The sequence below is a fragment of the Perissodus microlepis genome, chromosome 2 (genome assembly GCF_051167445.1).
Source record: "Perissodus microlepis isolate ML-2025 ecotype Zambia chromosome 2, ASM5116744v1, whole genome shotgun sequence".
In the NCBI taxonomy this organism is placed as follows: domain Eukaryota; kingdom Metazoa; phylum Chordata; class Actinopteri; order Cichliformes; family Cichlidae; genus Perissodus; species Perissodus microlepis.
Window position 1 is genome coordinate 32,460,118 of NC_140462.1, and position 26,224 is coordinate 32,486,341.

Consider the following 26,224-nt stretch of genomic DNA (forward strand, 5'->3'; position numbering starts at 1 on the left):
GATTTCTTCAGATTTCAAACTCTGGAAATGAACCACTTTTTTCTCTCGTCATATCTTTTTAATGGATTTCCACAGAGACCTGAAAATTTCCATGATTGTTCACCAAAGCCTGCTGTCTCTTACGGTGAAAGAATGATATTGATACTCCAAATAGATTTAGAGTTAGAAAGCGTTGTTTGAGGGCAAGTCAAGGCAGTTTTTGCTTTGCTCTACTCAGCTATGGTGCATTAGAAGTCAAATATCTTTAATAATTCATATTTTAATGATAAATTGTCAACACTTTAAGATTCCCCCATCTCTTCTGAACAAAACGGTGTAAGAATGACCGTTCTAGCCCCTACGGTTAGGAAATTATGGTCATTTGTTTGAGGGGAGTCGTCATTATGAGAAATAGACTGCAAAAATCCTGTGTCTCTCTGTGCTGCGTGCACCTGTTTTGGCGGGAAAAAGTGCACAGGCTCTCTGATTGGTGGATTCAAATTCAGCAGCTCCCAGGCTGCTTGACTGAGCTAGAAACTTACTTCTCTCTCCCTGTGTGTGTGTGCGTGTGTGTGTGACAGAGAGAGAGAAAGCCTTTTTATGGGATGATCTCATTGTAAGATTCAAATTCAATATATTTAGACTGGTTGACTGAATTGGATCTTGTGTGTGTGTCTCTGTGCATGTGTGTTTCCTTATGTGTACATATTTGTGATTGTGTGGCTGTTATATATTTTTTTTTGCTGATTTTTTTTTCATTTAACAAGTATATTTGAGGGACCCTCAGCATGTTTAGCATTTTTTCAGCTGTCCATTTTGCTTTTCCAATTTTTCTGTTTAAGTTATTACTATTGTGCTAAATCATACTATTTCTGCTATTTTATAAGATTTGTGCCAAATATAGTTTTTCTACCAAATCATAGTACAGTATTTCTGCTTTTTATAGGATTTGTGCTAAAACATAGTATTTCTGCTATTTTATAAGATTTGTGCCAAATATAGTTTTTCTACCAAATCATAGTACAGTATTTCTGCTTTTTATAGGATTTGTGCTAAAACATAGTATTTCTACTAAATGTAGTATTTATGCTTAATCATACTATTTCTATATATTACTGCCAGGTCCCCAGGCAGCCAATCCTCTGTGAGGCCTGAGACATTCAAATTTACATATCAGGGCCTGCACGGCTTCCCAGCCAGCCAATCATATCTTAGGGATGAGACATTCAAATTTACAAATCAGGGCCTGGACTGCTTCCCAGCCAGCCAATCATATATGTGGGTTGAGGCATTCAAATTTGCATATTGGGGCCTTCGTGGCTTCTAAGCCAACAAGTCATCCATGTCATATATCTCTAAAAATCCATATTTTAATGATAAATTGTCAACACTTGAAGATTCCCCCATCTCTTCTGAACAAAACGGTGTAAGAATGACCGTTCTAGCCCCTACGGTTAGGAAATTATGGTCATTTGTTTGAGGGGAGTCCTCACTATGAGAAATAGACTGCAAAAATCCTGTCTCTGTGCTGCGTGTGTGCACCTGTTTTGGCGGGAAAAAGTACACAGCCTCTCTGATTGGTGGATTCAAATTTAGCAGCTCCCAGGCTGCTTGACTGACCTAGAAACTTGCTTCTCTCGCCGTGTGTGTGGGTGTGTGCGAGACAACCACAGAGAGAGAGAGAGCCTTTTACAGTATTCTGCAAACTTTTTATTTTACCAGCTTTTCTAATATGGACCTCAGATTCTTGTTAACACTCCATGGCACAAATACTGTTCCCTTTAGGCTCTGTGTATGTGTGTGTGTGCGTGTATCAATATTTCTCCGATTTTAAAGTATTACTCCTGTTAAATCAAAGTACTTTTACTAAATCTTAGTACATCTGCTCAATCATAGTATTTCTGCTAAATCATAGTATTTTGCCAAATCTTTGTTTTTGTGCCAAATCATAACATTTGTCTTATGTTATAGTATTACTACTAAGTGGAGGAATTTCTGTCATGTTACAGTATATGTCCTGATTACAGTATTTCTGCTAAATCATAGTATTTCTACTATATTATATTTTTCTCTCTAAATATAGCACTTCTGCTATATAATTGTATTTCTGCTATGTTATAATATTTGTGCTAAACCAGAGTATTTGTGCTAAAACATAGTCTTAATTTAAAATTACAATATTCATAGTTCATCACAGTGTCTCTGGTAAATCACAGTATTTCTGCTATGTTGTACTATTTTTCTAAATCATAGTGTTTCCGTAATGTTTAAGTGTTTTTGGCTAAATATATTCTTTCTGTTATCTTATACTATTTCTCCTAAATTCTTGTATTTTTGAGAAGTTATCATGTTTCTGGTAAGTTACAATATTTCTGCTAAGTTCTGCTGTGCTATTGCATTTCTGCCAAGTATTTTGTTTCCTCCAAGATATTGCAGTTCTGCTAAGTTATTACATTTTAGCAAAGTTCCTTTGCTTCTGCAAAGTTTTTACAATTTCTGCAACTTTTCAGCTTTTTCAGCTAGTTTTTGCATACAGCTTCAGCTTTAAAGCATCCACACTGCATTTTCGCAGGAAATGCAAATTTTTCTAGTTGCATATGAGAGCATGAGGGTGGGAATGGATGTTTGTGTCTGTGTGTGCCTGTTTGTCTGTGTCTATATGTCAGGTTGGGTATCAGACGCCACCTCTCTGGGGACATCTCAGGCCCTCCAAGGTATGGAGGCCTATCTCCCCCCTACCACTCCCCCTGCCAGTGGCAGACGCCCTCAGACATCGGTGCATTGGTGGGTCTTAGTGTCCGGGGATGGGCGTTCAGGTACGCACCGGCTCACTCCTGATGGCTGCTTGCTGGGGCGTGGAGCCTGGGGCCCCCTTTGGGGCCCGGTCCACTCTGGCACAGCTGGCTGCCGGCGGAGCTCACGGGCGCGTCACTGCAACTCCCTCTGGCTTCTGCTCCGCGGCTGCTGAGTGACCCCTCATCTGGGGCTCTCCTCAGCTCTTTCTGGGAGAGTGGCACGGTTGCCCCTCTGTTGGTCTTCCTTGGTCTCTTGTGCTCTGAGGGACTCTGGATGTCTGGAGCCTGAAACTCCTCCATACCTGCTTCATGCCCTGGAGGACGGAGCTATGGCTCCCCACACCCTCTACCAGATCGTCACAAGTGCTCAGTGACACAAACTACACCTTTTTTGGCTGCTAACTCAAAGCACACTGTGCACTGTCGATCTTACGTGCTGCACAATAATATTCAATATTTAGTATTTACTGTTATATTCACATAGATCATCACAATGATGTTGTTTATTATATTGCTCTCTTCTTTTTGCTTGTTTTCTCTTTTTTCTTTCTCAACAGGTGATCCAGGTGATTGATATTTGTATTTTTTGTCTTTTTGTTTTGTTTGTTTTTGCCTTTGTTCCTCTTCCCTGCTGTTTTTCTTTCCCTACCTCTCTTTCTTTCTCCCTTTTCTTTCCCCCAGTCATGTTTGTCCCGTGTGTAGCAAGTGAAAATAAAATAAAATAAACAATATAGACAAAGGTCAACCAAATGGACCAATATGGTAAGGCCGGGATGGTCCATTTGGTAAAGTAAATCCGTTGGGCATCTTTGCCAGGTTGGGCACCTGCGCTGAGATGGTTCAGTGCAAAAAAATATATATAATGTTTTACACTGGCTGAAAAGCTGCGATTTGATTGGCTGATTCTACGTTACACCTATATGCGAAGGGCCCCCGCGGGGACATGATAGATTACAGTCACTGAAGTAATTCAGCAGGAAAAGGACAACCACCCAGACTTACCACAGAGCTGATTGCATGACATCATTGATAACCCTCTCAGGCTCAAATTAAACTTTTTGTTGCTAATGCACAACCAAGTCCAGCAGTGGTACTTCTGAGTAAAAAAAAAAAAAAAAAAAAAAAAAAAAACCTCATAAAATATGTATGTGGGGTAATCAAGTTGTTCGTTTTTAACTGTTGCAAATCGGCAATGCCTGCCTTGAGAGGGATATACACGGTTATATCTACAGAAATTGTAAGTCAGGATATGTGACACTTCACAATCTATGCAGTTCGTTACCTGTTAAACTCTCAGCTTTCCATCAGCAGGTCCTTCTCTCCTGGAAATTAATCTATAAACATAACTTTACTCCTCACAATACCTCTATATGGAACAACAGGTATATTCGTTTGTGTAGGAAATCTGTGTACATGGATGAATGGAGATCTAAAGGGATTTGGGCTGTAGCTGATTTTATGGATGAGAATGGGCTCTTATTAAAACATGAGACGTTTTGTGAGAAATTTGATGTAAGATGTACTACTAAGAGATATAAATCCCTAATGAAAGCCATCCCAGTCCCTTTGAGATCAATGATAAAAGAAGATATTGTGCACTCTAAAATTTCTCCTGGACTGAGACAGCTCTGCATAGCTGGAGTTGAATTTGGTGACAGCAGGTTTACAAACAAAGTGATCAGGAATATTTTGATAAATGAAATTTGCCCTAATCCGGTTAAAAGAAATTATATCCTTAAAGAATTTGAGACCATGGAGGTTAAGGCGATAAGAAAAAAGTATATTTCACTTCCTCTTTCCCCTAAAGTAAAAGAGGTTCACTTTAAAATCATTAATGAGATTTATCCAACCAATGAATTCTTAAGACGGAAATTTAACTTAGATGTGAACGCCTGCACATTTTGTGAAAATGATATTGAAAGTCTGGATCACTTGTTTTTCTACTGTGAATCAGTGCACTCCTTCTGGACTGACATGTGGAGCTGGCTACAGTCCAGGAGAATTCAGTTACCGCATTTGACGGTGACAGTAATAAAATTAGGAATACTTGCTGAGAATGCAGATTTTGACCTGTTGATTAGGACGTTTTTGTTAATGGGAACATTTTTTATTCACAAATGCAGATACTTTAAAGCTAAACCATGTATAAACAGATGGCTGAATGACTTTAAACTCTGGGCTAAATCGCTGAAACTTGTGAATAACAAGAAAGCCCATAAACTTGTTGTTTTATTTAACGAGTTTAATCTATGTTTAAAAAAAAAAAAAAAAAGAAACTTCCCTATTTTATAATCATGACTGCCCTTTTTTGCTCATGTTATTTTTTGCCTTTGGTTCAAATCCTTCAATGACTGTTCTTTCTTTTTGTACTAACTCTTTCAATTCCGCCGTCTTTGTTTATGCTTTCCCGCCCTGGCTTCAAGACTTCTGATTGGCCAACATTTCTGCAAGGTTAGGATTATATCGCCACCTGGTGCTTTGGCGTGCTCCTTACAGCGTATTTTTTAAAACGCAGATTTTTCTATGCGTTTGCACCCTCGTCCACACGTAAACGGTGTTTTTGGTCACTGAAAACGGAGATTTTTAAAAACTCCGGCCAGGGTGGATATTTTTGAAAACTCACTTTTGGCATTTACGTGTGGACGAGAAAAACGGAGAAAACGCAGCGTCAAAGGTGTGCGCCTTTTTTGACGTCACACTGTGCGCCACGTTATTGTTTCGGTGAAATGAATTTCTACAATACTGTTACTGTTACTTGTACTCTCTGCAGTGTTTAAATGCTTACATATACACACACAGTTACTGTCCCTCCACACATACGACTCGGTTCTGCTTCTATGCCCCAGCTTTGTTTACTTTTTCCCACCGAGGCTTCTAGACTTCTGATTGGCCAACATTTCTACACGGTTAGGAATATATCGCCACCTGTTGGTTTGGCATGTTCCTAGCAGCGTTTTCCTTCATTTCTGCCTTTACGTGTGGACGGGATTATTTTTTTAAAACGAAAACGGAAAATCTCAGTTTTCAAAAATACCCGTGTACGTGTGGACGTAGCCTAAGTGTGGACGTAGCCTAAACATTAGAGATGTTTGTAGCTTTACGTTAGCTGGACTGACCGGAAGTAGGGTCCGTGCGTCACGACTAACCGGATAGAGTTTTGAATCGGTTTAGTCCTGCACGTGCTGGCAAAAGGGAAGGCACGAGAAACGATCTCCTGGCCGCATAAGCAAATCTATTTAAATATCTGTGATATCCAGTGATCATGAACTCTGAGTATGAGGATAGCTCCGCGTTATCCCCCGTGGAATCTGGGGACGAGGAGGAAGAGGAGGAGGTATCGGAGGCAGAAACAGAGCAGCTGGGGTCCAGTTCCGACTCGGATGAAGATGAAAGCGAAGAGAAAATTGATGAAACAGCAGCGGCCGGAGATGAAAACGGAGGGAAAATTGATGAAACAGCAGCGGCCGGAGATGACAACGGAGGGAAAATTGATGAAGCAGCATGGACGTCAAAAAATGGAAAAATATCTTGGTCTCCCACAAACGCTGAGACGTTCCGCTACATCCCAGCAGCCACTGGTCTGACCCCGGGACCTACACGCTATGCCACTACCCGAATCGTTGACCCATATCCAGCTTCGCGCTGTTGCTAACGGATGAGATCGTGAAGCATACTGTGTCCATGACAAACCTGCATGGGAATCGCAAAATTCCCGGCTGGCGAGATATAGACGCAGAGGAGTTTCGGGCTTATGTGGGGCTGCTCGTTTTGTCCGGTGTTTACAGGTCAAAACACGAATCAACGAAGAGCCTCTGGAGTGAAAAATGGGGACGGAGCATTTTCCGGGCTACGATGTCCGAGAAGAGGTTTCAGAACATCAGCAGATCACTGCGGTTCGATGATAAGCTATCCCGCCCCCCACGCCGTGTTGACAAGATGGCTCCCTTCCGCAAAGTCTGGAATATGTGGACGCACCGCCTGGAGATGCTGTTCAGCCCAGACAGAGATCTCTGTGTGGATGAACAACTCGTCGCGTTCAGAGGCAGGTGTAGCTTCAGGCAGTACATGCCAAAAAAGCCGGCCAAATATGGTATCAAGATTTGGGCAGCCTGTGATGTCAAAACATCCTACGCCTGGAGACTGCAGGTGTACACGGGCAAAGCAGCTCCAGATCGTGTTGAAGTCAACCAGGGGATGAGGGTGGTCCTGGACATGACAGAGGGGCTCCAGGGACACGTTGTCACCTGTGATAATTTTTTCACTTCCTGTGCACTGGCAGATGAGCTACTCAAGAGGAAAATGGCCCTGGTTGGCACAATTCGCCAAAACAAGCCTGAGCTTCCACCTCCTTTGCTCCAGGCAAAAAAGAGAGAGATCTTCTCCTCCATCTTCGCTTTTACGGCGACCCACACACTTGTGTCTTACATCCCCCGACGGGGCAAGAATGTGATGCTACTAAGCACAAAACACCGCCGTCCAGACGTGAGCAAAGAAGGGAAGAGAAAGCCTGTAATAATCGAAGATTACAACAAATGCAAAGGAGGTGTCGACAACCTCGATAAGGTAGGTGTCATTACGAACCAGAGGGTTCGCAAAATCGCTAGCCCGACGTCCTGTCTCTGCCCTGCCCGTCGGGCTCTCAGAGGAAGGAAAAAATATATGTCAATGCTTTTGCATTCTTTCGGAAATGTAGCTGGGTAATTATGTCATTGGCATCGGTGAGCCACTGTCAATATGTGACATATTGAAATCGCGTTTGAATTTGCGCTCGTTTTTTGCTTTCACTTTGCAATCTGCGAACTGTGTATAGAGAGCGACAGCACTGATTGGTGAGTGACGATAATTTGCGCACCAATTCCTCTGACATCGTCTTATCAATCGTTAGCTTACTATGCAAACATGACAAGTGAAATCTCCCGCAGCTTAAACATGTGAGAGGTTGATCGCGCAGAGAATCGCTGAGCGTTATGTGAGTGCGTGTGTAAAAGCAGCAGGATATATATTTTAGTTCTGCTGAGCCAAATAAAACAGGTCAGGGTGAAGAAGTGACAGCCAAAGAAAAGCTTACCACAAAACGGAAAAGTTATGACAAATCAGACTATAAGGCAAAAAGAAAGTGCAGCTTTATGGTTTCATGGACAAAAGAATTTCTGTGGCTGCGATATGACGAGCTAAATAACCAGGGCTGCACATAAGTGGTCCGCAGGTGCGCATTCGCTGTCAAAATAAAAAACGCGCACAAGATAAGAAGTTGCAACGCGTGTTTGCGTACATAAGATTTTCTGGAGGAGGACAGACATTTGTTTAGAACTCTTAAAGATGTCGAAGAAGCTCCTTTAAGCTATTACTTTGGTGTTCCTCCACCTCCAAAGAAATGTCAGAAGGAGTCCAAACCACAAAAGAAGCACGTATTCTCGGAAAAGTGTTTGCAGGAGGTGAGCTGGCTTCAAACAAATGATGAACGCACAGAGATGTGGTGCAGAATGTGCCGTGAAAATCCCACTCTAGCGGACAAAAACACTGCCTTTTATATGGACGCAAACGCGCGTTGCAACTTCTTATCTGGTGCGCGTCTTTTATTTTGACAGCGAATGCGCACATGCGGACCACTTATGTGCACCCCCTGCGTTGTTGGTTTTCCCTCGATTCCCGAGTCGACAAGCGCCTTTGTTACTGGGACCAATCATTTTAAGAAAGGCCCCCATTAGAACCCATGAGAAATGCAAGAAATGCATTATTGCTCAGTCTGCAATATCTTTCCCAGAACAGACACCAATTGCAAATAACATACTAAAAATAAACCTGAAAATCAGTTTAGAACAGCTACTATGTTGCAAAGAGTGAACTACCACTGGCACAATTTAGCAGTCTTTGCAAACTTCACAAAGCAAATGGCCTCGATCTTGGTTCCACTTGCCTCTTACCCGTGACTTCAGTGGAAATTTAAAATTCAGGATCTGACACAGACTGATTCATGTTCTACACAGTTCTTACAAGTTCATAGAAATTTCTGTTCAATTAGAACCAAGTATTTGAGTTGATGATTGTAATTTTTATACAATGTTGTAATTTGTGTTTCAACAATTTTTTGTTTAATGTTTTGTTTCCGTTACTGTAAGGAAGAGGACTCCCTTACTGCATTTATTTATATTATATTATCTGTATAGCACCTTAGAGCACACCTTTCACTTTATTAAAAGCACTTTATCAAGCACTTTATTTAGCATTGCACTTTAAGCATGGATTTGCACACACAAGAAGTTTAAATATTTATTGACTATTTATTGGGAATTTTAAAATCAGTTGGTAGCCTTATTTCAGATCTGGCACAGCTGCTCCTCATCAAGGAATGTGGTGGTTGTCTGTCAGGAGAGAAGAATGGTGATTGAGATTGTGATTAAGGTTTACCAGTAAGGAAAACTAATGCAAATGTGTGTGTGAAATCTAGGGATAAAAGTGGTGCAAAAAAGTGTTTGTAAGATAATGATTACTCACCTTTCTTGCCTGTGTCCTCTTCAAGGTGTTTGGGCAAATGTTTCCCCGGGGGTCCAGACACCATTTAAAGGTTCCGGGAGAGACCATTGGTAAAGAGAGTGTGGTGAATCTTGTTGTGCTTGGGTTTCTGGGTTTTTATAATATTGGGTTTGGTGTAACAGTAAAGTGTGAAATATTTATTAATATGTAAATGTGAAAATGTATTTATGTATTTATTTATCCTAATTGATATATTGTATACTGTGGTGGAAGGTTGGGATTTAAGAATTTACCTGAGAGTGGAATAATGGTTTAGTCTGTGACAGCTGAACATATTTAAGGCTGCCAGTTGTCATTAGAGGGTGGATTTTTGTGCTGTGAAGAAGCTTGACAAGTTGTTGTAAGGAGAGCTGTATAGCAAATAAATACTTTGTTCCACTACACTTGCTTTGGTCCATCTCACTGTGTTTCCAGCCGCTAAGGGCCGCCTTGTTACAAGTGGTGTCAGAAGTGTGTCACTCATGCCACAGTGAGAAGATGATGACAAGAGGTGGAAGAAAGCCAGGCCAAGAGGAGCAGCCTGATGAAGGAGTCGGAGCTTCATCTGAGCTAGAGGCCATGGCAGCAACAAGCCCTGAGGACAAATTGGAGGAGTTGACAGGGTTGGTGAAATCTCTTATGCGGTCTCAAGCAGCCAGAGACCAAAAGTGGGAGAAGGATTTGTCACGTCAGGAGCAAAGGTGGAAAGGCATGCAGCATCAATTTCAGCAAATCCAGCTACAAATTAACGCTGTAATTGATAAGCCTGATCCACCAGAGGCGCCAGCACCCCCTACAACATCTGAAGAACAAGAACTTGGATTCAATGGTGAAGACATTCCAGTGGCCAGTGGGTCCAGGTCTTTAATTGAACCAAAACTTTTTCCTCTGTCAACAGAAGATGACATTGAACATTTTCTGACTATGTTTGAAAGAATGGCAAACGTGTGTCGATGGCCCAGAGATGAGTGGGCTATTCGTCTGGTTCCCCTGTTGACAGGTAAAGCCCGCACAGCCTACATTCTTATGGATTTAACAGACTCTGAGAATTATGATAAGGTGAAAGAGGCAATTCTGGCAAAATATGAGATCACTGCTGACACCTACAGACGCCGCTTCAGATCTCTGAAAGTTGAACCAGGTGAGACGCCACGTGAACTTTATGTAAGATTGAAAGACCTGTTTTCAAGATGGATTAAACCTGAAAAATCAACTGTAGAAGAAATATCTGAGCAGATAATTCTGGAGCAGTTTTTGAGAATGGTTAACCCAGAGCTGGAGATCTGGATACGTGAGCATGACCCGAAGACTGCAAAGGAAGCAGCTAGCCTCGCAGAGGTTTTCACTTCAGCCAGAAAAGGAAGCAAGAGCACCTACTTCAGCCGCGAGCCCCACTACGCCCAACCACGTAAGTCCATTGGGGGTGAACAGGGTTCTGGTCAAGTTCAGGCTAGAAATCTTTCTAGTTCTAGGCAGCTCCCTTCTCATAGACCTCACAATGTGAAGAAATCCTTTAATTCTTCAGTTCAGGATATTAAATGTTATCACTGTCATAACTTTGGCCATACACAACAATTTTGCCCTGTCCTTAAGTCAAAACCATCTCTTTTGTGTGCAGTTCCAAGACCAGCCACAGAGCTGGTAGGAAAGGCAGCTTGTACTGTCCCTGTTTTAATTAATGGGCGTAAAGAGGAAGCTTTGCTTGACTCTGGGTGCTTCCAAACTCTTGTACATTCTAGCATAATTTCAGGAGAAAAGCTAAGTGGGGTTGGGGCTACAATAAGTTGTGTACATGGAGACGAACACAGGTACCCCACTGCTGAGGTTTACCTGACAGTGGGAGGTCAAACCTACTTGTTAGTGGTAGCTGTGGTTCCCAGTTTGCCATATTCAGTGATACTTGGTAATGACATCCCCACTCTTTTTGATCTAATACATCAGTCAGATTATGACCCTGAAGTGAGTGCTGAGAAAGACATTGAAGGCTTAGGTGATGAATCTGGAAGCTCACTTCCTCTAGATATGACAGGTGAACCATTTAAACCCTGTCATGTAGTCACAAGAGCACAAAGTGCAAAGGAAATGATGCAAGAACTACCCTTTTTTGAGGAGTCTCTTGAAACGGAGCCAGGGAAGATTAGGAAGTCTAGGGCTCAGAAAAGAAGAGAAAAGTTCAAAGGCTCAGGGGAAAAAGGTACAGCATTGTTCCCTAAGCCAAATAACCAACTTGAGTTTGATGTTCCCTCAGATTTAGGTGCACTCCAAAGAAGCGACCCTACTCTAAAACCCTGGTTTGAGAAGGTAACAGAGGTAGAGGGGGCTAGTCGAGGTCAGGTAAGCTGTCTTGCAGACACTGTTTACTTGATTAAAGGAGGCATCTTGTACCAGAGAAAGGAGAAGTGCGAAGCTGTAGCACTCCCACAACAGTTCAGAAACAAAGTTATGGATTTGGGTCATTCAATTCCATGGGCAGGTCATATGGCTTTTCACAAAACACTGAATAGGATCAGCAGCCGTTTTGTTTGGCCAGGGATGTATGTCCAGGTTTCTGAGTTTTGCCGTTCCTGTGAAAAATGTCAGTTGATCTCAGGCAAAGGAGTAGCGCGAGCCCAGTTGCAACCACTGCCAATTATTGAAACACCATTTGAGAGGCTAGGCATGGATATTGTGGGCCCTTTAGAGAGGAGCTCCACAGGTCATCGCTACATATTAGTCATATGTGACTATGCAACACAGTTTCCTGAGGCCTTCCCACTCAGATCAATTAAAGCTCGTCACATTGCTAATTGTCTTCTGCAGCTTTTCTCTAGGGTAGGCATACCAAGAGAAATTCTGACGGATTGTGGAACGAACTTTCTATCCAAGTTGTTGCAGCAGGTTTATAAGCTTTTAGGGATAAAGGGACTTAAGACCACCCCGTATCACCCCCAAACGGACGGGCTAGTGGAGAGATACAACCAGACTCTCAAAAGTATGCTGCGCAAGTTTGTCTCCGACACAGGTGCTGACTGGGATCAATGGCTGCCATACCTTCTGTTTGCCTACCGGGAGGTCCCGCAGGTTTCCACTGGCTTCTCGCCTTTTGAACTTTTATATGGTCGCCAAGTGAGAGGCCCCCTGGATCTGCTTAAGGACTGCTGGGAGGAATCCAAAGCAGAGGGCGAAAACATCGCAGCCTACGTCATCACCATGAGAGAGAGGTTGGAGAAAATGGCATCATTGATGCAAGACAACATGAAAGCTGCACAAAAACATCAAAAGACTTGGTATGATCAGAAGGCCAGGGATAGGGTCTTCCTTCCAGGTCAGAAAGTACTGTTATTGCTTCCTACCAGCGATAACAAGTTGCTGACAAAATGGCATGGACCATACGAGATCGTCAGACAAGTGAGTAAAGTCACTTATGAGCTGAATATGCCAGAAAGAGTTAAAAAATATCAGACATTTCACGTGAACTTGTTGAAGGAATTCCACAGCCGACAAGAGCCGGTCTATCAGTTACTGGTGCGTTCAGTTAAGGATGAGGAGGTGACTGAGAAGTTCTTTCCAACTAACATTCAAGTTTGTGCTTCAGTTGACCTTTCTCATTTGTCTCCTACTGAGCAGGCTGATATAAAACCACTCATGGACCCACAGCTCTTTCGAGAAACACCAGGCTTCACATCACTGGTTCAGCACAAGATACGGGTGAAGGAGGATGCACCCGTTCGACAAAAGAGCTACAGAATTCCAGAACGGTTGGTGCCAGTGCTGCAGAAAGAAATAAAATTGATGTTGGACCTGGGAATCATTGAGGTGTCAAGTAGTGAGTGGTGCAGCCCGATTGTTTTGGTACCAAAGAAAGATGACACCCTGAGATTCTGTATTGATTTCAGATATTTGAATGCAGTATCCAAGTTTGATCCCTACCCAATGCCCAGGGTGGATGACCTGCTGGAGAGAGTTGGATCAGCAAGGTACATTACAACACTCGATCTGTGTAAAGGATACTGACAAGTGGCTTTGGCACCAGAAGTGAAAGAGCTGACAGCCTTCAAAACTCCTTTTGGTATGTACCAATTTAAAGTCATGCCATTTGGGCTTCAAGGTGCACCAGCGACATTCCAACGATTAATGGACCATGTACTGAGAGATGTGTCAGCATTCTCTGCAGCATATCTGGATGACGTGGTGGTGTACAGCCAGTCCTGGGAAGAGCATGTCATTCACCTACAGAAGGTGCTACACTCCATCAGCATGGCTGGACTGACTATCAATCCCAAGAAGTGCTCCATAGCCAAGAGAGAAGTGGAGTACTTGGGCTTCGTGGTTGGCTCTGGGAAGATAAAGCCGCAGGTTGGAAAGATTGAAGCAATTCAGTCCTTCCCAGTTCCGACAACAAAAAGGAAGGTGAGAGGTTTTCTGGGTCTAGTAGGTTGGTACAGGAAATTCATACCTTCTTTTGCAGAGCGATCCACTGTACTGAATGACCTCACAAAAGGCTCAGCCCCCAACAAAGTGCGTTGGACAGGAGACTGTAAGCAAGCATTCAGAGACCTCAAGGAAGCAGTTTGCACACATCCAGTTCTACACAGTCCAGACTTCAACAAGCCATTCATCTTGCAAACTGATGCTTCAGGAGTTGGCCTTGGAGCTGTCCTTCAGCAAGAGGTGGATGGTGAAAGAAGGCCTGTGGTGTTTCTGAGTCGGAAACTACTCGACAGGGAGACAAGGTATTCGACGGTGGAGAAAGAGTGCTTGGCCATGAAATGGGCTATTGAGGCCTTGAGGTATTATCTTCTGGGACGTCACTTCACTCTGGAGACTGATCATCGTGCCCTCCAGTGGTTGAACCGCATGAGGGATGCGAATGCCCGCATTGCAGGATGGTACCTGTCTCTGCAGCCTTATGACTTTACGGTCCAGTATAGGCCGGGGAAGTCAAATGTGGTTGCTGACTGTTTATCTAGGATGACAGAGGACTGAAGCACTTCGTGCTTAAAGACAGGGAGGAGGAAATGTAAGGAAGAGGACTCCCTTACTGCATTTATTTATATTATATTATCTGTATAGCACCTTAGAGCACACCTTTCACTTTATTAAAAGCACTTTATCAAGCACTTTATTTAGCATTGCACTTTAAGCATGGATTTGCACACACAAGAAGTTTAAATATTTATTGACTATTTATTGGGAATTTTAAAATCAGTTGGTAGCCTTATTTCAGATCTGGCACAGCTGCTCCTCATCAAGGAATGTGGTGGTTGTCTGTCAGGAGAGAAGAATGGTGATTGAGATTGTGATTAAGGTTTACCAGTAAGGAAAACTAATGCAAATGTGTGTGTGAAATCTAGGGATAAAAGTGGTGCAAAAAAGTGTTTGTAAGATAATGATTACTCACCTTTCTTGCCTGTGTCCTCTTCAAGGTGTTTGGGCAAATGTTTCCCCGGGGGTCCAGACACCATTTAAAGGTTCCGGGAGAGACCATTGGTAAAGAGAGTGTGGTGAATCTTGTTGTGCTTGGGTTTCTGGGTTTTTATAATATTGGGTTTGGTGTAACAGTAAAGTGTGAAATATTTATTAATATGTAAATGTGAAAATGTATTTATGTATTTATTTATTTCTAATTGATATATTGTATACTGTGGTGGAAGGTTGGGATTTAAGAATTTACCTGAGAGTGGAATAATGGTTTAGTCTGTGACAGCTGAACATATTTAAGGCTGCCAGTTATCATTAGAGGGTGGATTTTTGTGCTGTGAAGAAGCTTGACAAGTTGTTGTAAGGAGAGCTGTATAGCAAATAAATACTTTGTTCCACTACACTTGCTTTGGTCCATCTCACTGTGTTTCCAGCCGCTAAGGGCCGCCTTGTTACAGTTACAATATTATACTTTAATGTATAATATTGTAATGGAAACAAAACATCAATCAAAAAATTGCTCTCTTCTTTATTCGGGCTACTTAAATTTATTTTGGGCTACCAAAAACTGAAGAGTCCCTGCCTGAAGGGCTACCAGGGATTTTGAAATTTTGCAAGCCCTGAACCAGTTACGCATATATTTATTCATTCTTGCTCATATTCTTGTCTAAAATATATGTAAGTTTTATGCTTTTTTTTTTTTTTTTTGTTTTTTTTTTTGTTTTTTTTTGTTAGGTTGTTGGCACCTACTCCTGCAGGAGGAGAACAAATTACTGGCCACTGGCCCTCTTCCACAACGTCCTTGATGTTTCAATTTACAATGCCTACGTCCTGTGGACATCAATCGAGTCATCCTGGCAGAAGCAGAAAGGATACAGACGGAGGCTCTTCATTGAAGAAGTGGGAGAAATGCTGGTGAACCCACACATATCAAAGAGAGAGCGCCTTCCCCGCTCATCAGCCGCTGCAGCAGTAGTCACAGATGTGACTGCAGCGGCTGCAGGCCACTCTCCCATCATTAAATGTAAGGGCAGGAGGCAGTGCGAACTTTGCAAAGAAAAAAGGAGAAGAATTGTCAACACCTGCTGCAAATGTGAGAAGTATACATGCAAGGACCACAGTGTGTCCATTTGTAACGACTGCGCCGCCTGAGCAGGACCCTCACACCCAGACACATACTACCTCTCTGTCTGTCTCGCTCCCCATCCCCAACAACATAAATGTTCATGTTTATCTTTCTAAAATGTTTTTCTAGTTCAAACTGAGCTTGTATTTTTATTTACGTTAGCAAGGTAATAAACATTTAGTGTGGAAAAAGTGAAACACATCATATACCATCATTTACTGTGCCCCTGCAAAATAAATAATGATGAATCAAAATCAACCTTGGTGCCAATCTAAAGGCCTAATTATAATAGCAATGAAATCTTTCTTGAAATGTCTTTTATGGAAAATATTTTAGTTTTTTGGTTTTTTTATCCAGTTAAAAAACAGTGCAGCTATGTAAACATACTGGCCTTCAAAGGGTTAAAACCCCCAAAATATAATTATACTTGATACGAATATCTTAGGCAGAAGTAGTTTTAAAAGACTGACTCATTTAAAGTGCAAAACAATATTAATATATAACATTATTATTGCACTTTTTGGGAAGCTGCCAGTTTTTGTCATTAGGAACAATTCAGGATATTTAAGGATCTCCTTTGGGTTAAAGGGGACATGCAATGCTACACATAACTGACATAGACGTAACACCGTGTGTGGAGCTGGATTTAAGAAATAAGTCCTTAAAGTTTTAAAAACATGTTTACTGCCATTTTCTGTCAGTGGCGAACGTGACATGTGGTTTTTGTGGCTTACTGACTAGTGACTCTTTTCAGAGAGTCGGCTCTTTTGGCTCCAAAATGGCTCCTAATTTATTATCATCCGTAGCCTCATATTTTAGCTTTACTAGGTTAATATGAATGCTTTGTGTGTTGATAAACCCTTTTGCATTTAGTGTTTTTTATAAGAAGCCTTATAATTGCCTAATTTTGTTTATTTGTTCTGTTACAAAAGCAGGCATTCTTACTTTTGTTTAGTATTTTAATCAAACTTTTAATTTCAGTTCAACAGAAAAACAAAACACTGCAAACAAATCCACAGAACAGAAACAGAACCAAACTCAGCAGCCAGACAGTCTGTCCTCAGTGCAGGTCTACATTCAGAAAGATCAAATGCCTCAGCTGATTACTACTAGTAAAAATTACTTATTACTTAACAGTTTGGACATTCAAACTTGTCAAATTTCTTTCAACTAAATCATGAGTAAAAACCAATCAACAGCGTAAGTTTGACAATAACAGTGGCAGTGTTATTAAGAACTCTGTTAGTGGAGGTTTTGTTGAGGTGTGGATTCTGACTTCTTTTCCTCCACAGGACACAGTTCTGTAAAGGGAATAAAGATTCACAGACAAACAGGAATAGTAAGATAAACTGATCGTTCTGGAGAAGTGACATCAAATGCAAATCCTTAGGTCCTCCCCACCTCCAAGTGTCCTTTACCCTCCATTAAATGCTAAATATATAGATTACCTTTCTCTAAGGGGTCATGTTCTTACACAATAGATGGCAGTGGCTGTAAATTCTATTGTTTCTCATCCTGTCTTACTTTAACTACAATGGCACAGATTCTTGTGATGAGATGAACTTTGGAGTCATTAACATTGTGAAACGTGCAAAGATAAGTTTGCTGTAGTCTGTAATCTTCTATTACCAGATACTGCTATAACATGGAAATCATCCAGCAACTAAACTGCAACCAACAGCAACCAGCAACTGCATGACAATCTTCTTGAGAAGCTTTGCAATCTTAGCTCGGATTGGGGACAAGCAGGGTCCAGAGTGGTATTTGAGAAAGCTGAAGTGCATTAAGAAATGTGGGAGTAAAACAAATCTTAGCTAGTCGGCCATTAATTCTGCCACCCAAAGAGCTCCATCTCCATTCACTGTGTTTTTCACTGCCTGTCCTTCAACATGATTCCCAAGATGTGTGACTGACCAGAAGGCCGACTGGATGTTACAGTGACTCACTGTAACTATCAGATTTGCATTCTGTTTGCAGTGGAGGTCGGTATAAGGATCAACATGCATTTGTCTGCACATTTCAAGTGAAAGATCAAATAATTGGGATGTTATGTTTTTCATGTGCAAGCAATTTATTTGGTAAGTCTTTCACTAGCTGGGCCCACGTCCTCATTATAAGTTGGACAGCGTTTTAGTAGTGAATGCTTTGACATGAATTGAGCTGCGGTTTGGGGAAGGCCTCGAAGGGGACTGGCAATGGCTCCCGGGCCTGGCAGATCCCCATGTACGAAATAGGAGTGAAGAAGTTGAAGAATGGAGTTGAAGGAGGGAGTGAGGGTGGGACACGTAAACGAGAATGATCAGATTGCAGAACTAGGGGAACCTATATAGATGGCAGCCGGAAGGAGCGTGTTTGGAGGCGTGGTCCTGCTCCTGAAATTCTGATACATAATCTCCAGTTCTTGCTGCCCGTGAACTCCAACTCTGGTTGGAGTTGTTGGAGTGCAGACTATTGTCATTAGCTACAATTAAAGGTGGTGGAGTTGGTCCCTCTGTCCATCAGAGAGTTATCACCTTGTCCAAGGATGCAGACTGGAGCAGGCATGGCTCAAGTCACCATCCTTGCGATAAGTAGATAACCTGCTCTACTGCCTGAGCTAAACTACCCTATTGAACCTTAAGCCTATGTGCTAACTGGCTAGCATGTTATTTTCAGCTGCAAAACAATAAATCATCCATCAATTCACTTCCGCTTATCCTTATCAGGGTCACAGGGAGCCTATTCCAGCTGTCACAGAGGTGGGGTAGACCCTGCACAGCTCACTAGCCTGAAGCAGGGCTAACGCTTAGAGAAAGACAACCATTTAGACCTATGGGCAATTTAGAATCACCAATTAACCTAACCCCAATGACAGCATGTCTTTGGACTGTTAGAGGAATCTGGAATCTGCTGCCCATCACAATAAATCAACAATAAATCTTTAGAATTATTTTATTTATTATCCTAATGCATGGACAGATTCTTATATATAATCTCTACTCAAGCACTTTATACAATATCCCTCACTGGATGCATCCCTCATGTATTGGAGAGCATTTAGTTTCTTCACCAAGGATACATTGCATAGGCTACTGATTAGAGCAAAAAAAAAAAAAAGAAAAACCCTTCCAACTATTAGATGACATGCTGTACTTCCTGAGTTACAGCTACCAAATAATCTAACAAAGCTTACATTGTATTGTGCTTTTTCTTTATAGACCTCCTTATGTTAAGTTTTACTTCCTCACACTCAACCTGCCTACCCAAGAAGACAGATTGCATCACAAACTGAGAAATTGTCCATGATGTATGAGATGATTTCTTTCAGCCAAAAAATGATTAGACCCCCATCTTCCAGCACCTCTGAAGCTTTATTGTACTCATGAACCGAAATGCTAAAACAAGTTCAGGGATAACCTGTTCTACAACACCATTTTCAGTGTGTGGTAACTGTCAGGTTTATATTATTAGGTTGTCATTTATGCTTAGAAATATTTACTCATATATGCTTAGAGTTTTATAATCAATTGCATATTGATAGAGGTTTGATCCTTAGCAGTCTGTAAAGACTCTGTGTGCCTTCCAGAGTGTTCTGGCAAACACACTCACATCCTGGGGTCAAGAGAAGAGGTCGTACCTTCTTTTTTTGTTTTATGGTATAGCAAACACAAGTATATCTGTTTTAGTCTAAGTGCCTTTTGTTTAGATGAACGGCTGGACTTCCAGACCAGCAGGATTAGGGAATTAATTTATGGGGTCACATCTTGACCACACACACACACACACACACACGGTACTCTTTGTCTACATGTAAACATGTATACCTATGTAAGACTCATATGTTCATTCATGTAACCTCAATAAAAGAGCAGTGTTACGAGGCAGCAGACAAAAGCAACTGGGGTCAAGGGAAGGAACGGCGCTCGTCCAGTCCTCTCCCTCATGCATGAGTAACACAAAGAACTTTGACTACTTGTGTCTTGCTTTTGCTGTGTAGTAGAATTGTCTTGAACGTTCCAGCGAATAGGTTTATGCTACGAACCTATCAGTAACTTGCTCACTGGGCAATCTACTGCATTTAAGTTATGTAGCAGATTGATTTCATATTCTATTTCAATGTAGATGATATGTGGTGCTTACCATTGTTAGGGTTGTAGTTAAACTTTGGTGTCGTGGGAAACCTGAGGCATTCACCTTGTTTTCTGAAGGTCTCTAAATCAGAAGCTGTCACAGTCTTGTTCCTCCCTGCAGAGAACAACAGCAGGAAAAGCACCATTAGAATGTATTGTGCTCACACTAGTGTTCGAGGATGTTTGAATCCTAAAGTGTATTTTGTTTGTTTCGTGTGATCGGGCAGCTGCCTCCTTAAAGAACTACCTCCACTACTTAAAAGAGTTTACTCTATGTTGCACTTATTTGACAGCTTCAGTTAGCCTGCTGGTTACTTAAATGTTACAATTTCTGTTACAATATAAACCTGCTACAATTAACACAGATGTGTTGTTTAACAATTTTATGAAATAACAACAAACAGAAGTAAGACATGTTAGGTAAATGTATTGGCCAGTACTCAGTCTGTATAGCACATGGAGGGCAGTCTGCACGGCCAGGTGTAAAAAAAACAACCTTTTGTTTGTCCTTTTCTCACTCTTTTCTAAGTGCGTTGAGACAACTATTGTTGCAATTTGGCACTATATAAATAAAAGTGAATTGAATTTTGCTAAATTAAAAAAAATGACAGGGAACTTTTAAAACCCAGAAATGGAATGTAATTGTGTTTTTGAAGTACTGTGACTGAGTATCGGGCACAAAGGGCGATGGTGACTTTTAGTTTTTATGTTTTTTTTGTAACGGTATAAACAATGACAGGTGGTCGATTGGCCAATTGGTCATGATCGACTCTGGGCTGGAACAATTACAGCCGAGGAGGTCGGATACACTCTCCTCCTTGCTTGGGCAACGGCTCTGAAAGCAGTCTTATCACATTCAAACGGAAGAAAATGGTATTGAGGCGAAAAGGAACGCAGTTTGTCCCGTACTTCAGCTAGAATAAAAAAACAGACACAAAACTGGAGTTAATCTGTGTCCTCCGCTGCACAGCTTCTTCTTCTCTCACTCTCTCCCCCTCCCTCTCCTGTTGCTACTTCAGTTATGAAACTGATCAATGATCAGCTGATCGGCTTTTCTGTCTCAAGTCCCGTCTCTCTTGTTTGTTTATCGCCCACTTTGCGCCAGAAAGAGGAAACCAGTGGATGTTGCGCTAAACATACATGCAGCATGTTAAAGCCTGATAAGTTGTTTATTTAATTTATTTATTAAATCATTTATTTAATTGATTTAATATTACTTTCTAGGATCTGCTGATGTTTGTTGGAGCCACAGCCGTAAAGCTGCTGGTCATGATGTCAGGTTGGTTATTTGGTGAGAGGGAAACATGAGGATGAAACCAGGAGATGTCCTTACTGGATCATCAGAGCTGAACAGGTGATGGAGAAACATGATAGGTGACATGAATGAGTTGAAGTTATGAACTGTTTCTGAGAGACAAATAACACCAGGATCCTTTTCTAAGTAGCTGACAGCTGGTAACTGTGCAGGGGCGGGTCTAGCAAAGTGTTGCCAGGGGGCCAGGTAGAGCATTAACAGGGAGAGGGGGGCACAAAGAAATACTTTTTTTGCCGCTCCGTGAAAACTGGACTTTTTCGCTCGTTTGAGCTGCAGCTGCTTAAAATTGGTAACAAGGATCCTTTGTACTGTGCTGTGGTGTATCGTCCACCTGGATATAACAGGTTATTTTTATCGGAGCTCAGCGACTTCTTATCCGCTACTATGAAGCTGTCTAGAGTGCTTATAGTTGGGGACTTTAACATTCACGTTGATGATGACTCTGACCCATTCGCCAGAGACTTTATGAACATTATGGATTCTTTTCATTTGACTCAGCATGTGTCCGGTCCTACACACAGCAAAGGTCACACACTGGACCTTGTTTTTACTTTGGGTTTAAATATTGATTTTATTTGCTCTGAGGAAATTTTTATTTCTGATCACTATGTTATTGTTTTTAACTTGTCTTTTAATGAGCCTTTGTCCCCCGTCAGACGGATGGTTAGCTCTCGCATCTTAAACTCCTCCACAGCAGAGAAATTTGTGGATGCTTTTAACTTACAGCTATCTCCTCAAAATGGTGTTGATTTCTCAACCAGTCTTTTTAATAATTATTGCCTTTCTATGTTAGATGAAATTTGTCCGGTTAAGACGAGGAGTGTTTCTGCCTCTAAATCTCCTCCTTGGCTAAATGACAGTATTCGTTGTCTAAAGTGTGATTGTCGTAAAGCGGAGCGCAGGTGGAGGAAAACTCATCTAAATGTTCACCTCCTCTATCTTAAGGACCTTTTAGCTTCTTTTAATAATGCGATCAGAGATGCGAGGGCTGCCCATTTCTCACACTTGGTTACAAAGAGCAGAGGCAATCCTAAGGTGCTATTCAACACCATTAGTGACATTGTTACTCCTGCTCTGCCTGCGGCCCCTATTTTTTCTAACGAGGACTGTGAAAATTTTCTCTCTTTCCTGCTTGCAAAAATTCATAACGTGAGAATGAGTTTTACACACTCAGCACCTGTTATCTCGATCTCTACCCCATCCCGGCCCATTATCTTGGATACTTTCTTTCCGGTTTCACTACCTGAGCTGGTAAAATTAGTGAATTCAGTGAAAGCATCCTCCTGTTCACTTGACATTATACCTGCATCATTATTCAAAAATGTCTTCCAGTCTATTGGCCCATGTGTGCTCACTTTAATCAACTCTTCACTGGCATCTGGTATAGTTCCGGTTTATTTTAAAAACGCTGCTATTCTCCCACTTTTAAAAAAACCTCAGCTAGACTCCTCTCTTTGGAGCAGCTACAGACCTATCTCTAAGTTACCGTTAATCGCTAAGCTTCTAGAAAAGGTTGTGGCTAAGCAGCTTATGGCAGCTCTGGACAAACATGGCATTTACGATAAGTTTCAGTCCGGTTTTCGTCAATTTCACTCCACGGAGACAGCTCTTCTTAGGGTCTCAAGTGATATCTTGATGAATAATGATGCAGGAAAATGCTCTGTTCTACTCATGTTGGACCTCACATCAGCTTTCGACACAGTTGACCATCACATCCTCATTGAAAGGCTGAAAAAATGGGTTGGTGTATCTGGAACTGCATTAGAGTGGTTCTCCTCTTATCTCCATCACCGATCCTTTTCTGTGGCAGTCTCTGATTTTAGGTCATCCTCTACCTCCCTTAGGTAGAGAATTCCTGAACTTCTGAATTCCTGAGAACAGATGGCCCAGGGCCATCTGTTCTCAGGAATTCGCATGATAAGGTGGGGCCAGGTTTCACAATGAACACACCCGAAACTCTGGCTGATTGGGACCCACACCCACACCTTGGCTCAGGCGATTAGAGGATCATCAGGGGGTCCTTTTGTCCCTCTGTGGGGGGATACTCCCACTAGGTTTATATCTGGGACTCTCCACCATTTGACCTTAGAACTGAAGAAGCTTCTCGGATGAGAGGTGAAACGTCTTCAAGTAACTTAAAGAAGTCCAGACGCTTTTCTTTGCAAGCTCCTTTGACTACGATGACCTGGATGACTGAGAACCTTCACAGACATCTACCTCCCTTACTTATGGTGTCCCTCAAGGGTCAGTTTTGGGGCCTTTATTGTCTTTAATTTATCTTCTCCCCCTCCAGCATATAATGGGCTCTTTTGAGGACATTTCTTATCATTGTTATGCTGATGATATTCAGTTGTACGTTTCTTTTATGCCCGAGGATTTATCTAAGCTTCAGCGTCTGAATGATTGCTTAGATTCGATCAAACGTTGGATGGCTGCAAATTTCCTCCAACTCAACGAGGGGAAAACCGAAGTCCTCGTATGCGCCCCTGATAGGTTTCTATCGCAGATAGTGAAAGCCCTTGGTCCTCTCTCACTTTATGTTAAATCCTCTATCAGGAATTTAGGTGTCACCTTTGACTCGAGTCTCACATTGGATGGGCATGTGAAATCTCTGGTTTGGTCATGTTTTTATCATTTAAGAAATGTGGCTAGGCTAAGCCCGGTTTTATCTCGCTCTGAACTGGAGATTGCTATACATGCTTTTATTTCGTCACGCTTGGATTATTGTAATTCGCTGTTTATGTGTCTAAGCAAAGGTTCTCTGGATCGTCTGCAGGTTGTGCAAAACGCTGCAGCTAGACTTTTGACAAAATCCTCCAAGTACTCACATGTGACACCGTTATGATCTCAGTTACACTGGCTTCCTGTTAAATTTAGAGTTGATTTTAAGATCCTGGTCTTGACCTACAGAGCTGTGCACGGACTGGCACCTGCCTACATCTTTGATCTGCTACAGCCCGATGTCCCTAGCAGGTCTTTGAGGTCATCTGATCAGGGCTTACTTGCTATAAAAAATACTAAGAGGAGGACTAAGGGTGACAGAGCTTTTGCCACTGTGGCCCCGAGACTGTGGAACTCTCTCCCCCAAACATTAAGAACTGTGGACTCAGTAGCTGTTTTTAAAAAACAACTCAAAACTCACCTTTTTAAAACTGCTTTTGGTTAATTTTATGCCTGTTTTATTTTCTCTTTTTAAATCTTTTTATGACTTGTAATCTTATGTGCAGCACTTTGTGATTCTGTCTTGAAAGGTGCTATATAAATAAATTTATTATTTATTCTTTCTTATTCTCATTTAAAATGTCTGAATCTTACAACTGTGGGAGACAACGCCGCTCTCTCCGATCCTTTTGTGTTGGTAGAGATCATGCAGAGATGTTTCCAAGTTTCACACAAAATCCTTTTGTTACCCATTTTTCCTTACAGATACATCTGGAGATCAGCACACTGCAGTCCTTTGCAGTCCTATTCTAAAGGCTGATCTCAAGAATTCAACACAACAGCTACAGTTTTAGTCTCTGGTATCCTCCTCCTATAGTAAACACCCCCACAATGGAAAAACACTGGTACAGTAGCCAGGGGTGCTGACACCCTGACCCCCATCTCCTTTTAAGGTAGTGTCCTTTTGTTATTTGTCTGCCCCTCACCCTCAGTAACTCTTGCAGTAACTCTTGCTTCTGTCCTGGGGGTGGGGGTTAATTCTTCTCCTGCCCTGCACCCCAGTTCATTGTTCACATTCCAGGCCTTTTCTGTTTGTATTCTTACACACTAGCAAACTCCATATTATAATTTTGCAAGCCACCCTAAAATACAGTCTCTTTAGCTCTAATGTATATTCAGCAATCTATTATTCTCAAAACAACCAAAGTGGTCATCTGATGTAAAATGTATAGAAATCATACATATATACCAACAAGACAGTGTACATCACTGTCACAACAGCATTTGTTTTCATTCAAAGGTTTTATGTCTTTGTGGTTCTCTAGTCAAAATGCCCAGGACGATTTTTTGTCCCAGTCCAGCCCTGATTGATATTAAAGCTACTTTGTATTCAGACATGGCTACAATTTAGATGGAAAACAATTATACTCTAGTTGATGAATATTAAAATGATTAATTACTTGATCAGTTAACTTGTTGTAGAAAAATCCATTTGCAAAAATCCATACTGGGCTCTACAACTAGTTTCTCATTGGTTTGGGGTTTTTTATATTCTTTTCTTACTTCTTCACAAATAGGAAAGTGAGATACTAAAAGAAATGATGAGTTGAATGCCAAAGTAGTCCACCCTTCCACCCTTATTTGAAATAGCCAAAGAATTGTCAGTTGACTACAACTCATTAATTACAGTTAAAATATATAATTAATAGTCCATCAAGTAAATATTTTACTGTTTTACTTGTCAGTTCTTTTAGTAAATGCTCCATCACTGCTCATACTTACCAAACAAGTAGAACAATTGGTGATTGGCTACTTTATCGTAGGTGTGCATGAGCAGACAGTCAGGGCAGGTCTGCAGGAACCTGTGATAGGAACTGGCAATTTTCACTGTGCAACAAAACACAAGCATTCATGATGGGAGGATAACAATTCTGATCAACTGAGCATGCAAACTGTACTGTGACAAACCTCACAGACCTGAGTGACAGATGTAACTGATGTGATTACATGTGTACATACTGTATGTTATTCACTGAAGCAACTTACTGTAGAACTCTAAGTCTTTGCCATCAACTAGGGACATGTTCTGAACATTCCTGAGGCAGCGATCCTCCCTAAAACAATGATCAAGCAGAATGGAAGTGGAAAATGGCAACATTAAAATTTCATCTGGATTGATAATGCGACACCAAAAGAAATACTGACTTGCACACTATGACGTTTTTCTCATCTGAATGCATCCTTGACCGACGCTTTCAAACCTGATTTGACTTTAATAATAGAAGACTGAGTTCTAAACAGAGTAATCTGTGGCATTTTTTAATCA

The 26,224-nt window shown here is 41.6% G+C and overlaps 1 protein-coding gene and 1 long non-coding RNA gene across 3 annotated transcripts in view; both read right to left on the bottom strand.

The window, feature by feature from the left end:
- Positions 1-14,361: 14,361 nt before the first annotated feature.
- LOC146392989 (uncharacterized) lies at positions 14,362-14,882 on the bottom strand. Its single transcript, XR_014797192.1, has 2 exons — positions 14,668-14,882; positions 14,362-14,534 (listed from the first exon to the last, which is right to left on the bottom strand). It is a non-coding gene; the product is annotated as an uncharacterized LOC146392989 (long non-coding RNA).
- Positions 14,883-16,776: 1,894 nt separating this feature from the next.
- Positions 16,777-26,224, bottom strand: part of LOC146392990 (uncharacterized) — an 18,714-nt gene continuing 9,266 nt past the window's right edge. For both annotated transcript variants that reach the window (XM_084908419.1, XM_084908427.1), the window contains exons 4-7: positions 25,945-26,012; positions 25,681-25,785; positions 19,933-20,037; positions 16,777-17,114 (exon numbers count right to left, since the gene is read on the bottom strand). In XM_084908419.1, the coding sequence (XP_084764545.1) occupies positions 17,056-17,114; positions 19,933-20,037; positions 25,681-25,785; positions 25,945-26,012 (337 nt within the window). In that variant the 3' untranslated portion in view covers positions 16,777-17,055. The remainder of the gene's footprint in view (positions 17,115-19,932; positions 20,038-25,680; positions 25,786-25,944; positions 26,013-26,224) is intronic.